This window comes from Pleuronectes platessa, chromosome 23 (assembly GCF_947347685.1).
Source record: "Pleuronectes platessa chromosome 23, fPlePla1.1, whole genome shotgun sequence".
In the NCBI taxonomy this organism is placed as follows: Eukaryota; Metazoa; Chordata; class Actinopteri; order Pleuronectiformes; family Pleuronectidae; genus Pleuronectes; species Pleuronectes platessa.
The window spans coordinates 15,103,819-15,119,877 of record NC_070648.1 but is presented as its reverse complement, the minus strand read 5'-3'; the positions used below and the strand labels follow the sequence as shown (position 1 = coordinate 15,119,877).

At 39.5% G+C, this 16,059-nt stretch overlaps 1 protein-coding gene across 4 annotated transcripts in view; it reads left to right on the top strand.

Annotated features, from left to right (window-relative positions):
* The window catches only part of map4k2 (mitogen-activated protein kinase kinase kinase kinase 2), a 33,249-nt gene extending 18,239 nt beyond the window's left edge, over positions 1 to 15,010 (top strand). The window contains exons 14-32 of one of the 4 annotated variants that reach the window (XM_053416052.1): positions 1,733 to 1,791; positions 1,889 to 1,938; positions 3,801 to 3,839; positions 4,291 to 4,324; positions 6,070 to 6,226; positions 6,339 to 6,514; positions 6,744 to 6,785; positions 7,467 to 7,551; positions 8,063 to 8,142; positions 9,532 to 9,592; positions 9,683 to 9,806; positions 9,902 to 9,960; positions 10,059 to 10,162; positions 11,039 to 11,216; positions 11,312 to 11,380; positions 11,482 to 11,568; positions 11,652 to 11,722; positions 11,832 to 11,887; positions 13,028 to 15,010. In XM_053416052.1, coding sequence (XP_053272027.1) covers positions 1,733 to 1,791; positions 1,889 to 1,938; positions 3,801 to 3,839; positions 4,291 to 4,324; positions 6,070 to 6,226; positions 6,339 to 6,514; positions 6,744 to 6,785; positions 7,467 to 7,551; positions 8,063 to 8,142; positions 9,532 to 9,592; positions 9,683 to 9,806; positions 9,902 to 9,960; positions 10,059 to 10,162; positions 11,039 to 11,216; positions 11,312 to 11,380; positions 11,482 to 11,568; positions 11,652 to 11,722; positions 11,832 to 11,887; positions 13,028 to 13,115 — 1,619 coding nt within the window. In that variant the 3' untranslated portion in view covers positions 13,116 to 15,010. Of the gene's footprint in view, positions 1 to 1,732; positions 1,792 to 1,885; positions 1,939 to 3,800; positions 3,840 to 4,290; positions 4,325 to 6,069; positions 6,227 to 6,338; positions 6,515 to 6,743; positions 6,786 to 7,466; positions 7,552 to 8,062; positions 8,143 to 9,531; positions 9,593 to 9,682; positions 9,807 to 9,901; positions 9,961 to 10,058; positions 10,163 to 11,038; positions 11,217 to 11,311; positions 11,381 to 11,481; positions 11,569 to 11,651; positions 11,723 to 11,831; positions 11,888 to 13,027 lie in introns of all 4 variants that reach the window. The other 3 variants (XM_053416050.1, XM_053416054.1, XM_053416053.1) reach the window with 3 other exon arrangements.
* Positions 15,011 to 16,059: the final 1,049 nt, after the last annotated feature.

Sequence of the window (16,059 nt, the reverse complement as noted above, 5' to 3'; positions counted from 1 at the left end):
AGGTGAAAAAAAAGGGTTAGGTTTCTGGATCCACCGCCCTGATCAGGATCCACAACATTTTTTTGTGTCTTGCCCTGACTCATAATTCATCTTTCCAGCAAGTTTCATGATAATCCTTCCAGTTTTCAAACAGACAGGGGTGAAAACATAACCTCCCTGGTGGGGGTAAAAAAAGAGTAATTGTGCTTAGTCACTGTGTAGGAGAGCGGGGTAATGTGGGACATCGGGTGATGTGAAACACCCCCTGTGTCTAGGCAACGGAACACATTTGTGGTCATGTGACTATTATGTTTAAAAGCCCTTCCCATTCCCCCCTTGCCATGAAGGAGAAGTTGGTGCTGGTGCTGTGGAAAGTATGTTTTTTTGCATGTAAAAGTAAATTTTCTTGCTTTGAACTTAATCAACTCTTGTGTCAAAACAAATTGATTCAGGTAGAAAAAATTATATCATACATGTTGGTGAACTTCCAACATATAAGACCATGTGATTGATGCTAGCTGAAGATTAGCCTGAATTGATAAGAGATGTTGTTTTTTCTAAAATTGTGGCTTCGGGGTAAAGTGGGACAAATGCTGTGGGGTAAAGTGAGACACTGTCTCACTTTACCCAACCATGAAGCACAAGTTAAGTTTAGTCTTAAACATATTCTAGTGTTATATTACATTATATATGTTTTATTTTTAATGTCATAAACATTGTAGTAAAGCAATCATGCCAAGAAACTATACACCAGGAAGACAACCTGGGGCCAAACACCCCTCGCAGAGATGGAGAGTGCAGCCGCTGAGATCATGCAAGGAAAGAAGTCCTTAAGAAAAGCTGGAAGGGATAGAAATATTGATAAGACAACCCTCAAAATATTCATAAAGAAAAAAGAGAAAGGGAAAGTAAAATCAGTAGCCTGGGGTGCAGTAGCTGAGGTAAAGAGAATATTCACAGATGAGATGGAGGAGGAGCTTGCCAAACACTTGAAACAACTAGCTGACCAGTTCCATGGCCTTGCTCCAGTTAAGTGCCGTGAACTGGCATTTGAATACGCAGAGAAAAACAATATCCCTGTCCCTGCCAATTGGACAGAGAAACAATGTGCAGGTAAGCTAGGGTGTGCAAGAGATCACATGAATCATAATAATCATAAATGTGCTTAATTGACCAATCCCCATGATTCTGTTACTAGTCCGATATCAGTGGTTGTCAATCTAGCTGTCGGGATTTTAACTATGGTAGTTTTAAAGTGGAAAAAGTAAGTGGACCACTTTACCCCGTAGCCGGGATAAAGTGGGACACAAGACCACTTTTTTTTAAACAATCATATTTTCAATGCCCTTTGTCCCGAAGACACTCTGATCATTTCCATTGATAGAAAACATCCTGAATTAATGGGAAATGTGTAAACTTTACTGATATATCAGTTTAGCTCACCTAGAGGGGAGCAAATGTAAAAAATGTCCCACATTACCTCGCTCTCCCCTAAGTGCTCAGCTGCTGCTGTGGGGGGTCACGGCTGCAGTGTTTTCCGCAGTGTCAGCTCTTTATCGATGTGTGTTAGGTGATGTGTGGATGCAGAGTGCATCCATAGCTCTAACTACAGGTAATCAATGCACTTGAGGGTTGAGTGCGAATCGCCTGGAATGTTAGGGAACACATTGTCCTGCACTTTATTTTCTTAATCTGATCAAATCCACGGTTCATGCATTAACGGACATTTCATTTCACATCATTTTCTTTGCAGTCGACCAAGTAAAGTTTGGACCCCAGCTAAGAAAAGTCACAGAGCCTTATCCTGATATGGTAATGCACGTTTTTCCTGGAGGATAGTTTTGTGAGCGTGGCATCCACCAGAACTAGAATAAGACCCAAGGTTGTGTTTTGCTTTTCCTTTCAGCAGGGTTCTTATGAAGATGACTGGAGTCTGTCTGGAGAGGAAGACAACTCACCGTAAGACTCTCTTTTTTTTCATTTCATTCTGTACTGGGATTATTGTGGGTTATCGTTGTTGACCACTGTCCCAGATGTCGCCCTTAAAAGTAATCAGTAGTTATCCTAAGAACACCTATCGGGGGAAATTCTCTAATTCACCTCTTACATCAATATATATTTTAATTATGTCCAAAGATTACCTCCCATGTGTTGATCTCTAAAAAACTGTGTTCCAAAATGGAAGATCATTTTTAGGCTTCTGTGATTTAGCTTAAAAAAAATCAGTGGAACATACTACTAACAATAATCTTTATCAAATCATTAAATTATTATTGTGTGATGATAACAAAAAATCTATTTTTAGGCAGATGGGTGTCAGGTGATCTGTAAGTGAGAGTGTGACCACTAATAGCTTTGGGTATTGTATTAATGGATCATTGGGCTCCATAGCTGTCAGAGAATGTCACCGTAATGACCCCCTCAGACTTTTTAATAGACTGAGACACATTTGAAATACCAGCAGGGATCCTTCATAGTGACAATGATTTATTGAAAGTTAAATGTTTAATTTAGTCATGTTAGCCTCCCTGTATGAATAAGTTATAATCTGTATTTAGGTTCGCGGTAGTAATAATGTTTATTAGGATGAAGAGAATAATTCACATTTTTATTTTTGTAGTTGTTTTGGCCATCACTTCTCTCTCTTATTACAACATTGTATGCACCAAGGTGATCACAATATGGTGACACTGTAGCAACAAAGTCAAATAACAGCTGGTGATCGGAGAAGCTGGAAAAAATAATTAACAGTTACCCAGACTACCTAAACCACAGATTCCAAATTGGGAACATTTGCATCTCAGGGATTATTTCTTTGGTTACCTCAGGGTACAGGTGGGGACTTTAAAGTAGTCCTGGTATTTTTTTTAATGTATAAATCAAGACAATAATGTACTTTATTACCACTTATTTATCATTAAAAAGGAAATCAACACACATATACGATAAAAGAATATTGTGGGTCAGTACCAGTGAACAGAACATTCCTCCCTCTCAAAGCGTGTGTAAGTTATAATGTCTGAACAACATAACTGAGAGCATATGATAACTGGTTCACGTACAAGAAGCAAAGTCAAAATAGATATCTGAGATTGCTACTTGCAAAATCGACCAACCATTTGAAACAAAGAGACTCCAATTACACGCTGAACTGTTTCAGTGTTTTAAAGCCTTAATTAGAGTCAACAGTCGGAAAATGAAAAAAAAAACAAAGTTCCACCGCTGGACCCGAGTCAGGAACATTGTGGTCTCGGCCACACACCCTGGGAACAATGAGGTCATGTCCTCACTATTCTGGGGGATGTTACCAGGTCTAAGTTTTACGTCAAGTTTTAGGTCTTTGGTTTTTAGTTTGACATTTCAAGTGGTTCTTGTGGAAGTCTAACTGTGTTTTAGTTCGGGGAATGGTGCCATATCTGATTGATAGAATAAAACGAAATGTGTGTGATAGACTTTGCCCTTCAACTGTTCTTCCATATATACATTTTTGGGAACACGTGTCCCAAGTTTGGTATAAATAGCAACATCAATCATTTTCGATTTTATCTGGCAACAGCCCTTCTTAGAGATGAACCTAGTGAGTGTAATGTTCTATTTAGTGACAGTAGGATGGCCAAAACAGGAGTTCATTGCAAACCAGAATTATAATATAAAAATGTGGCACATAGTAACAGCAGATTGAGCTTTGTGATTCTGTTCGTGTATCAGCATGATTATCGGGCTTCAGGAACCGATAGGAGTCGACCTCTGGTTCCTTCCCTCCCATTGTTATGGGCCATTCAGGCCCGTAGTCAGATAAACACCAGGTCTTCCTGTTGCAGGAGCCTGTTGGAATGTGTCGAGCAAGCTCTGCAGCTGAGGTAGGCCACCTCCATCACCTCCGGCATCTCCTAACAGCAGTGTCCCGCCGTCCCACTTGAATTTACCTGAATTAAGCTGCTTGTGATGATTGATTTTTTTTTTATCATGTAAATGTCAGCTAACGGCAACATCTTTGACATAGTCAGTGGGTTTGTGAACGTTTTCTGCTTATCCCATCCCCAGACCCCCCCCAGTCCTGCGAATTCGGCACAAACCCTCTGGTTCTCAGCTTTTTGGGCTTTCGTCTGCCTCTTTTTTTTTGTTTGTTTGTTTGTTTGTTTGCGGTGTTTCATGTAGATTTTTGTGTATGTGCTGCTGTTACCCTGACCTCCGCCTTTTCAGCATCTGCCTTTGTTGTCCATCTTGTTGTCATGACGATGTTCTCAGTACATGACTTGATTCTTAGATTTTAGAGACTGATCACAACCTTGTCTCTCCGTTGTCTTTCAGAAGTTTAACCATTAGGAGGGCGCCATCTACTGACGTAAGTGGTAATCACTGCTGCTATAAGCTGAAGTTGTGTTACACTCTCATGTTTAGGCCCAAAGTTTCAATGTATCCACTGACTTTAACGTCTTTATTATGTCTTTTTATTGATCATTCACAGATGTGGAATCCATTATATTTAGCTGGATTTCTCAGTCTAGGATTAGAAACAACTTGTCTCATTTCATTTTTTTTTGTTCGCTATGATATGTATTCACTGTACTGTGATATCGTAACAGCCTTGCTTTGGGGCATTCACAAAGTTTGGGCTTGCTTGGTCCCCTTTCAGGAATGCAGCTAGGTCCTGGGTAAATTACTTGCTTTGTGTTTTAATCTACAACGATAAACCTGTTCAACGATAGTTAATGGTCCCACTCACTTTTGTTTTATCTCACTAGAAATGTCTCATTTTACTTTCTTATTATAGTTCCTTGTGTTCCAGTCCTGTTTAATCATGCAAAGCACTTTGTTACTTTGTTTTATAAAACCGCTTCATAAATAAAGTTTTGCTGCTGCACAAAAACTATAAAAGTACGTACAGGGCGTATTATTAAAATGAGTATTATTCGTATGTCAACATTATAACATGGTGTACAGTGGATATAAAAAGTCTAAACACCCATGTTAAAATTCCAGGTTGTTGTGGTATAAAAAAACAACACCAAGATTAATAATGTCAGAACTTTTGGTTGAAAAACAAACTGAAATCATTTAGGGGGGAAAAACTCAAAAAAAGAAAACAGAACTTTTATAGTATGGTCACTTGAATGTGCACACCCTCTTATAATTGGGGGTGTGACTGTGGTCAGAATTAACAACTCCCATTTAAACTCATGCAATATAGCAATAAGTTCTAGGAGGATTTTCCTGACATTTATTTAGTTGCATCTTGCAGCAAAAGCCAAGGTCCGTAAAGAGCCTACAAAGCATCAAGGGGATCACATTGTTGAAAGGTATCAGTCAGGTGAAGAAAGATTTCCAAGGCATTACATATATCATGGAACACAGAGAAGACCGTCATCGATAAGTAAAGAAATATGGCAGTGGAGAAAACAGTGACATTACCAAGAACTGGACGTCACTCCAAAATGAATGAAAAGACAAGACGAGGAGGCTGAAGGTCTTTCTCAAATATCCTTCTTTTGTCTGGTCTATGGAGTAAGGTGGCAAGACACAAGCCTGTTCTTACACATTTTTGCAAAAACCTTTATCAAGTCTCCAGAAAGCATGTGAGAAAACGTGTTCTGGTTTGATGAGACCCAGGTTGAACCTTTTGGCCTTGATTCCAAAAGATATGTTTGTGTACATCACCAGAAGAACATCCCCCCAAGGGAAAGCGTGGTGGTGGCAACAGCAGCATCATGTTTTGGGGCTGTTTTCTAGTTAGTCAAGGTCGAGGGAATTATGAAAAGTTCCAAATACCAGACTCCTAGCCAAAAATACTGAATGCTGTCATAAACTCAAAAGGTGCATCAACAAAGTATTAGTTTAAGGGGCTGCACACTTATGCAATCACAGTATTTTAGTTTGCTATTTGTATTTTACCCCCTAAAGATTTCAGTTTGTTTTTCAATTGAATTGTACAGGTTATTAAAGGCAGTTAAAGTTCTGACATGATTTATCTCAATCTCATTTTTTTTACATAACAAATACCTGGCATTTTAACCTGGCAGGGGTATCTCAATATTTTATATCCACATTATCCCCTCAGCGTGAGTCACGTGTTTGCTTGTTGTTGTTTAGGGAGGTAAGAAGAGTGGTCTGTTCAGTCCGACCACAGCGTCCCTTCCGGCCTTCAGCTCTTTAACCCCCACCACAGATGAGAGGGACCTGACGCTGAGGCCGAGCTGCACACTTGGCCCTGACGCCGCCATTATCACTGACCCCCCCTCCACTACAGGTACGACACACTGCTGCTTCAAGGGATCATCTTCTGTCCCCAACATGTCTGATTTTCAGAAACTAAGAAAATCTTTGGGGGTCCAACCATTTAACTTTTTCTTTTTAATAAGTCTTGGCTAGGTGCTCAGCCACACAGGACATCAGACAGCGCTGCAGTGACCCGTGTCTGCCAGAGGGGGACGATGTAACAGCAGAAAAGAGGAGGGCTACCAATGTTTCTCCCTCGAGACAAGAGACACCACTGTCACCCGAATGGAGCACACTAAGGAAAAAAACAGAGAACTCTGTGAGTTCCAACCAAACATCTGCGTCTTCCTAACAGAAGCAAATATCAATAAGCTTGTGTGATTTGCTAACCGAATAACTTCCTAATGAATTCATCATTTTCCTTTAAAAGTCTGTGTGTCGGTAAGATGAAAAAAATCATGCAACCAAAGATGTGGATTTTTTTGTGTTTGATGGATGGTCTCTATCCTCCCCTTTGTTTTGTCCCGTGTAACCCTTGACATTTCTAGAGGGCTGATTGTCATGGACTTCCTCCTACCCCTCGAGTCCATGTAAGTGTGAAATCTAACAGCATGCCACCTACACTGAAACTTGACCAAAGACAATGCTCTGATGACTAACAAGACAAATTTTTCAATGGCGAGGTATGAGTTGCCCTCGGAAAAGTTTCAGACCTGGTATTATGGTGATGTTCAAGTCTGAACCCATTCATATACGTCCTCAATCCATTCCGAAATCATTCAGACCTCATTTGGAGATAGTTTGGGCCACATTCCTTTAGTTGTGTCAACGCAAATGTGACATTGAAGCGCCACCAACTGAGCTGACGTCCTCTGACATGGTGCGGCTTCACGATGGATCAAAGTGTTTTCACTCTCCTCTGTGTGCATATGTTGTTTTTTTATTGACCACTGACACAATATCAACACTGACCCCCTCATAAAGATTGAATCCCTCCCTCTCTCTTTCTCTCTATACCGGGTCCTGCAGATTTTTTAATGGCTGCACCCAAATTCTTCCATTCCATTCCACAAATGTATAAACAAATTCATACACATCACACACACATTCAACCTCAGAATCCAGTTTCTGAAGTCAGGAATATTCAGAAATATCCAACTGCAACTTTAAATAAATGTTTTTTGTGTGAAGGGATGCCAATACCAAAAATCCAAGTGTCCCTGTTAGCATGACAGACCATGAGTGATTGATTTACTGTGCTGCCTTTGTAGATGGGAGCCTGCTTCTCCAAAGTCTTCAATGGTTGTCCACTTCAAATCCACTGTGCTGTCACCTGGATTTTACCTAAGACAAGAGGTAGGACAGTGAGGTCTCTTCAGGTCCTGAAGCTCTGAGGGGAGAGTTTCCTTTGATGAGTTTGGCCAGAAATTATTATAAAGCACTACAAGTGTCATGAGAAAATATTAATAAATAACTAATATTGAAATATGAATCCATTAATGAATATTTAAAAGTACAAAAACAACCTAAAACTGTTAATAAGATCATCATTTCAATACATTAATTAATTTATATTTGTATATTTTAATTGAATACATAATTGAATTTGGATTAAGAATACAGATGAATAAAGGCTACTTCCTCTCCTATTGCCATTTCCCCTGCTCTTGTAAACAAATTCATGAATGCCTATGTTTATCGTTCAATTTGTCATTAATTCAATATTTTGATTTTGGTGACACTTATGATCCTCCATAAGAAATCACATCAACTGTACAAATTACACCACATGTATGAGATTGTCTTGTTTTGTTGGGCAGTAAAAACTTTAATTGTTGTCCGTTTGATAAACACCTTTACTTCTCAGATCAGTACCTTATTCTCGGGGCAGAGGAAGGCATCTACACTCTGAACCTCAATGAACTTCATGAGGATACACTAGAGAAGGTAAGACAGGCACAGACACATGTATTTAAAATACACTGTAATACACTTTAATATAGCTCAGTTTGAAAATTAGTAACTTAAGTGGTTCTTCTTTTCCATTGGACACCATGAAAAAGAACCAAAAGATGGTTCATACGTTCTGGGCCTCATTTTGTCCAAGGATCAGAAGAAGCTCGGGCTGATTGAGAAGCCTAAGAGAGGGGGTGCAGATATTATACGAAATTCTAATTTGTTTCACTATAAGTCTGAAGAAATGAACCTTAGCAAAAGTTCAGTCAGGAAGACTGACTTCATGCCTGTGAAGTAAGCGTGGGAATCGCAGGGTAATTCACAATATGATACGCGATACATTGCCTCATATACAGGGATTCTGCTATAACCGATATACTGCAAGACAATTATATAAAGATACGTCACGATATCTGTTTAGTGAAGAAAAATACAAAGTGCACATGAAAAGTGCAGGATTTGTTTGGATTTGTTTGCAGATTTTGACGCAGACAAAGTTTTATCTTAGTACCTCTCTTGTTTTTTACAAGCACACTTTAAGTTGTCAATGTCCACATATGTCATCAATTCAATGTAAAATAACCATAAACTGGTAAAAGTTCTGTAGTATATTCAACTAAGTAGATATTTTTAACCTGGGTATAAAACAGAATCACAGTTCTCTCCCCCTAGGGAATGATCTCTGACCTGTTAATGGATGAGTATAGAACATGGGACTTTGTCTATTAAGCACGAGGCATTTCCTGATGAATTCATAATTTCCTTTACATATTATATGCTCAGACACATGCAGTCATGTCCTGCTAAACCACGGGATGTGGGACGTTGTCATAGGCGTAGGCAACCTCTATATATATTGTGTGCTCGACCCCTGCAAGTTAGACTTCACTATTGGCTGTGGTTTCCCGGGTATCTAGATGCCCGTCCTGACCTGTAAGCTTCTTTGTAATAAACTTTAATATACAGGCTAGTTCTGGGCCCGCAGAATCATTCCTTCAACTTCACCATCATCGACATCTCTGCTGTTTAGAATATATGATAGACTAAACTATAAACAGTATATACACCAAAATGTCAAAACATAGATTATTGAAAATTGTTTCTCATGAGGCAGGTCGACGACATATTTCCGTATTGATATTTTGTACCTCTCTTAAGTCACACACAAAGTTCCTGCTATCTCAAGGCTCACTCTCTCTTCATCCAATCACAGCCTGACACACTGGCCTTGAGCCAATCACCACTAAACTGTCAAAGTTTCAAATGTTCTGCCACCCTCCTGTCACCTTGGCTTTCAGTTCAGCATTGTTGGGATATATAGATGTATGTAGTGTTTCCACAATAAAAGTCCACTGACTTGGCTTTTCTATCTTCCAACAGCTTCTGCCTCAGCGCTGCACGTGGCTGTATGTAATGAACAATGTGCTGATGTCTGTCTCAGGTAAAAAATCCCATCCACATGTGTTTTTTCACCAGAGGACACAGAGTTCTGTATTACATCCATCGCTCTAATAAAATCTCCGTCCCGCAGGGAAGTCCTCGCAGCTTTATTCCCACAATCTGACGGCTCTGTTTGAACAGGGGGGACATGTGCAGAAGAAACACAGCAGTCTGTCACTCAGCACAAACCGCTTCACTGAGAGGATCAGCACCAGGTAGGGCAGGACGTTAGTTGGATTTGTTTAAAAGTATAGAGTATAGTGGTAGTGCTGCAGAGACAGCTAACAGCGTATTATCTCTGGTTCCACAGAAAGTATGCCATATCTGTGAAGATTCCCGACACTAAAGGCTGTAGGACATGTAGCGTAGGTAAGTGATGCAGAATTTACTTCATAATAACTGACTTGCTAATAGATTATTCCGAAATAAAAAATACTGACTCCTCCGATTTTTCTCCCTTCTCTCAGCAAGAAACCCGTACACAGACAGTACGTTTCTGTGTGGGGCTGTTCCGTCCGGCCTGGTTCTGCTGCTGTGGTATGAGCCTCTCCAGAAGTTCATGCATCTAAAGGTGTGTACTGACACGTTGCACTTTCAATGGTCTTCAGTGAAATACAGCTTTGTGTATTTACATTATTTGGTAAGTTATGTAGTATTCATTACCTCTGCAGAGGAAGTGAATTCAGATCAAGAACCGGAATCATAGTTGTTTGTTTTTTTACTTTCTGTAACATTGTTTTATTATGTACAATTAATACAAGGTAATATGCATTGCTGGAAACATCAAACTGTTGTTCTTACATTTCAGTTTTTTTGGTATATATATAACAAAAATTCTTGAATAATCCAGTTTCAATAATCCAGCTTCAGATTTGATATCTTGTTTTGTCTGTAATTAACCATACAGCTTATTCTGCTCACATGACTGATTTAGCCTCAGTCTGGGAGGTTTGTTCATGTCAGGCTTTTTACAGTAATCCCTGCTTTTTCTATTCTTTGTAAGACTATTCTGCTCTGGTTCACCTTAAAGAAATTTATAAAAAAATTTGATACAATTTCCACAAAATAACAGCTTTCATCCAGGCCCATTTTGATTGGTTATTGTGTTTTATTGTCACAGAATATAACTATACTGTCCCACTGAAAATCACTGATTGTATTGATTGTGCTGTAAAGCGCTTTGTGGGGTCACCAAGACTAGCCAAGTGCTATATAAATGCATTTATCAGTGTGTTTGTGGTGCATATGCCCAGAGAGTTTAAACAACACTATACACAGTACAATTAAAGTACTCTTTGTGTGAATATTTTCAGTCACATTTCCATGTAAAACATTCAATATTTGCTGTGTCACGTCATACTTGCCAGGTTTACCTGAATCTAAGAAGTATCTCCCCTCAGAACATTGTTACCATTATATTACTTGACTGTTCTTACTCCACCTGCAGCACATCGCAATGAGGCTGCCCGACTCTCTGCCTGTGTTTGAGCTGCTGGTGCTGGTAACGGACGAGTTCCCTCAGCTGTGTGTTGGAGTGAGAGAGTGCAGTAATGGGAAACCCTCGACCAGCCAGCAGCTCCAGTTTGATATCATCGAGCTGAACGGCACCCCGGTTTCAGTCCCAGGTAGGACTGACCGCTGTGCTCCTCCACTGCAGCAAATGCAGCTCAGCTCAAAGGTGAAAGTCAAATCTCCTCTGTGTCTCTCTGTGCGTCTGCAGACAGTGGAGCGCTGAGGGCCGAGCAGGTGACCCAGCTGGACAGAGACACCGTCCTCATCGCAGTAGAAAGTAAGTCACGTCCATCTCAATGCATCTTCTAAACCCTCCATGCCATCCTGTCACGCCGACTCTTAATCAACCGTAACTGAATGTCAATGCTCATTGGACAGAAACTGTTCGGATCGTGAACCTGCGAGGTCTTCCAGCCAAGGAGCTGGCTGCTGAAATGGTCTTCGACTTCCCCATCGAAACACTAGGTAGAAACCAACATGTGTAAAAGCGCAGTGAGTGAGACTTGGTGTGGCTGCGGACACTCGGGTGACGTGATGTGTTTTCACAGTGTGCTTACAGGACAGTGTGCTGGCCTTCTGGAAACATGGCCTCAAAGGGAAGAGCTTTCATTCCAATGAGGTGAGTACATCAAGGATTAACGTGAGGCTCGGACTCATCGGATGTCCTGTGTTTGTCACTCACTCAAATGTGCACTGCCTTGTCTATGAACTTTCAACTTTATCTGCAGGTGACACAAGAAATTACAGATGAAAGCCGAGTCTTCAGAGTTTTGGGAACAAGCAGGTACGTCCACGGTAATCTGACACTATCAGTGACATTCTCTGTTGAGGGGATTAGAAAGTAGAAGTAATGGCAGTAATACTGGTAATAATAGGAGTTCTAATGTTTTTGGGATTACTGTTACCAGTAGTACTATTAGACATAGTAGCTATGAGGGTAGCAGTACTTACATGGGTAGTAGAAGCCTTTGTAGGAAAAATATTGGTAGTATAGCAGTAGTGTTAATATTAGGGATTGTAGCAATAGTATAAATTGTTTTATAATTACATTCATTAGTTGTAGTAGAATTGATGTTAGTGATCTTAGTGTAATACTAATATTAATAGCTCGGTAGTATCAATAGTATCAGTGTTTATGATCATATTGATAGCACAAATAGTGTTAGTATCAAGAGAAGTGCATGACAGGTGTATCATAGTAGTAGTGGGAGTGATATTATCAGTAGTAGTGTCTGCAATGTCCAAAAGTAGCTAAAGCAGTTTTTGTAGTAGATTATAGAGAGAGAGAGAGAGAGAGAGAGAGAGAGAGAGAGAGAGAGAGAGAGAGAGAGAGAGAGAGAGAGAGAGAGAGAGAGAGAGAGAGAGTATTTTTAGGGAAAATAACTGCAGTTATTCCAGAAACAGAAGCAATAGCAGTGACTGAATTAATTAGTGAGAGTTTTACCAGAATGCTTAATATTTTAATTGTTATTAGTAGTAGTAGAGCCGGACAGATTTGTATCGGTTGGCTGATTGAATTGGCCACTATTTCTTTCTTATTTAGTTATCTATTATAAAATTAAGTATAAACGGTCAAATTGAAATGTAAAATATATCATGGACATAGTAGCTATGATGATAGTAATGTGTGTAGGTATATATGTATCGGTATCTGAAATGTTCTACTCCCAAATATTGGTATCACCTTATCGGTTTTGCCATGTAGCTTTAATAATCCACATCCGCTCTTATTGATATTAATCAATAGGGATAGTAGTAAACAAACAATAATGTGTACAAGATGAGTGAGTGCATAATAAATCACAAAGGTATACCAGTAATGGAAATAACAATTACATGGTAATTGAAGTCACTTACTCTCATGTGCCAGATCTTCATGCTGTGTGGATGAGTGTTGAGATGTCTCTCCTCTCTCTATGTACAGGGACATAATCCTGCATAGCACACCCACTGATGACCCGTCAGCACTGAGCAACCTGTACATCCTCACTGGACATGAGAGCAGCTACTGAGAGGAGCTGGGTCGGCTTCTACAAAAGAAGCAGAAGCAAGACACCAGCACCAAGTGATCTCACCAACTCCCTGATGTGACAGACGAATAAATGAGCATGGGATGGGTGTTGCCCGTACACTTTTTTTTTACGGGCAACAAGACTGTAAAAAGACTAAAAGACTTGTCAACAAGCTTAGTGACTTTCTAACTCTTGAGTGTCCTAATTAAAGCTGCAAAAGCCAAGATTTTCATGTTAAAATAATCCATCCTCATAGCCTTAGTCACAGTGTGGCTGCTCCAGGTCCATGCCATAGATCTCCTGCTGTCCATCCGGAGCGTAGACCAGAAAAACATGGACATAACATTTGTGACATCACGCACAATCTTCTGAACTGATGTTGAAGCTTTCCTTTGAGTTTGCTTTTCGTCTTTGTCGTCTCCTGGACCGGCCTGAGAGCTACTGAGGAGGAAGGATGAGTGTGACATACTGAGACTCCTGTCAATCAATTACATGAATAAACCTTGATACCCCCATTAACACACAGTCATTCATATATTTGCCAGTGGAAGATCTGATAAGAAAAAATTAAAAACATTTCAAGGGATTTCTGTGGAGTCTGAGAGCACAGTGACCATTGCTGATACTGCAGCTTAAAGCAACAACATGCAACTGTGTACTTTTTCTTAACAGCTTCAAAATGTTCATGGCACAACGACCTGCAAGGAGAATTTGTATTATTTTATTCCCAACCTGTGGCTCGGAGTCCTGTTCTTGCTTTATGTAACAGTTCTGAGCAGGTAGATAATCAGAAGCTACAACTGACGGAATCAGGCCCCACCGTAGATCCGTTAACAAAACTTAGGAGTTATTAGAACTAGGAGTCATGTCTTATATTCAACAAGGAGACGTGTAAAATTGCAAGAATTGTAAACAGAGTTCAGCCTGTTTCAGAAGCTTGGGATCATAAGGAATATCAGTATAAAAACAGCTTAGACTTAGTGGCCAACAGAATGAATTACCACCTGTGGCTATAGAGAGCGCTGTTGTTCAGCAAAAGTTGCATATGTTGCTTTTGCTTAACATCAGCGTTAAGCTTCACTACTCGGCCATTAGGTTTGCCTTATATATTTTTGTCTTGCATATTTTTTTCCTAACTGTTTGAATTCAGTCTTGTCGGACCTTCCAACTTGTAAATACTCTTCATGTCTCTTCATGTCAATATATTGACGGGGAAATCCAGAGTTTGTTGGTATATGTAATAAAGCCTAGATGTATAAACAGGTCATAAACATGGAAATCTTTATCCGTCTCTAGCACTCATCAAATATGACAAGATTGAGTCAAGATATTTTATTCTTATTTTATTCTTCCTCAACTGTAAGTCCTGATCAAAAACCTGTGATTAGAGAATCAAACCCTGACTTGATAAGTGGAAACCCTCAACAGAAAATGAAAGTATGTGGTTGAGGCGAGCCGAAGTTAAAGGGTCATTCCATTGCAGCAAGTCCCCCATGGGTGTCAAACACAGCTTTAACCCATAACCTGTGATGTCACTCCTCCAGCCCTATTAATAATTCAACTTACACATAAGGTAAATATACATTGGATTCCAATGGGTGCCATATAAACTGAATACAAACAGGGATTCCAAATTGTGAATTCCACTACATTAGTATTGTGTATAATGATATTTAAGTTATTTATGGAAAGACAACTGTATGAGTAACACTCACCTTTCGCTGACAGATACTTGAAGGACATAATACGAATATATTTTTTTGTTATTCTGTATAAGTTTGTAGGTTGTATAACAATATTGTATCTTACACAATGGAGAGATTGTAATATGAAAATGAAGATTTGAATAAACTTTAAAGCTTAAGCAGCTTTAGATACAGTGGCTTCAGAAACTATCCACATCTCTTCACGTTTTGTAAAATGATGACTTTGTCTTATTTGCTCATCATCAGTACTTGATTATCATAATGACAACGTCAAAATACGTTGTCCGAAAGATTTGCAAATGTAATTAAAAAATAACTAATTCTGTATGCAGACCCTTAATTCATTACTAGCAGCAGTTATAGCTTTGAGCCAACTACATAAATGTCAAGGTCAGCACAAAGACTTTATTATACTTCATATATTACTTTTATATATGTCTCATATGAAAAGACAATATTTTTCGTCTTGCCCTCGGAGTCCTTTTAATGGCATTTTGTATACTTCAGGTATATTGTCTTGTGTTTTAATTCCTTTTAGCTGCGTAACCACAAAGGCCTGGTTGATGGAGTGCTGATGTGATTGTCATCCTTCTGGCAGTTATTTTGTTTTCCTTTCTCTAGAGCTTTTTGGATTTGGAGATACATTCAGAATGTTGTCAAATCTTTTTATGATAAAACAAACAGTTCTGTTTCTTCCTTTTTACTATCACACAGGCTGTCCCTTTATAATAATAAGAAAAAGGCTTTTTCAAATGTAAGTATAGTATATTTTAGTATACATATTTTTTTTATACTTAATTAATACACAAACACACACACACACACCTGGTATTTCATGATGGCCTGATACGGTGATGATTTAAAAAAATGTACGTGACGTTCACTTACGTTCATCGTTACTTTCACATTAATAATATGAAAACTGATTCGTTAAGTTCAGCGTTCTCGAAAACATATGCACAACACTGTACTGTACAGCCCCTGCAGAGGAGCTGAAGAGCCGTGTTCGGCTCCAGAGCCGCAGGTGGCCGAACCCTGTGTGGAACCGAATTTCTATGGTGTATTGGACGTTTTTGTCGCAGCAGTGTCCATCACTTTTAGCTTTCCTCTGGAAACACTTCCGTTGTGTTTTCTCCTCTACTTGCTGCGCGTTTGTCTATTTGCAGCGCGTTTGTCTATTTGCAGCACGTTTGTCCATTTGCAGGGCGTTTGTCTATTTGCTGCGCGTTTCTGTAATG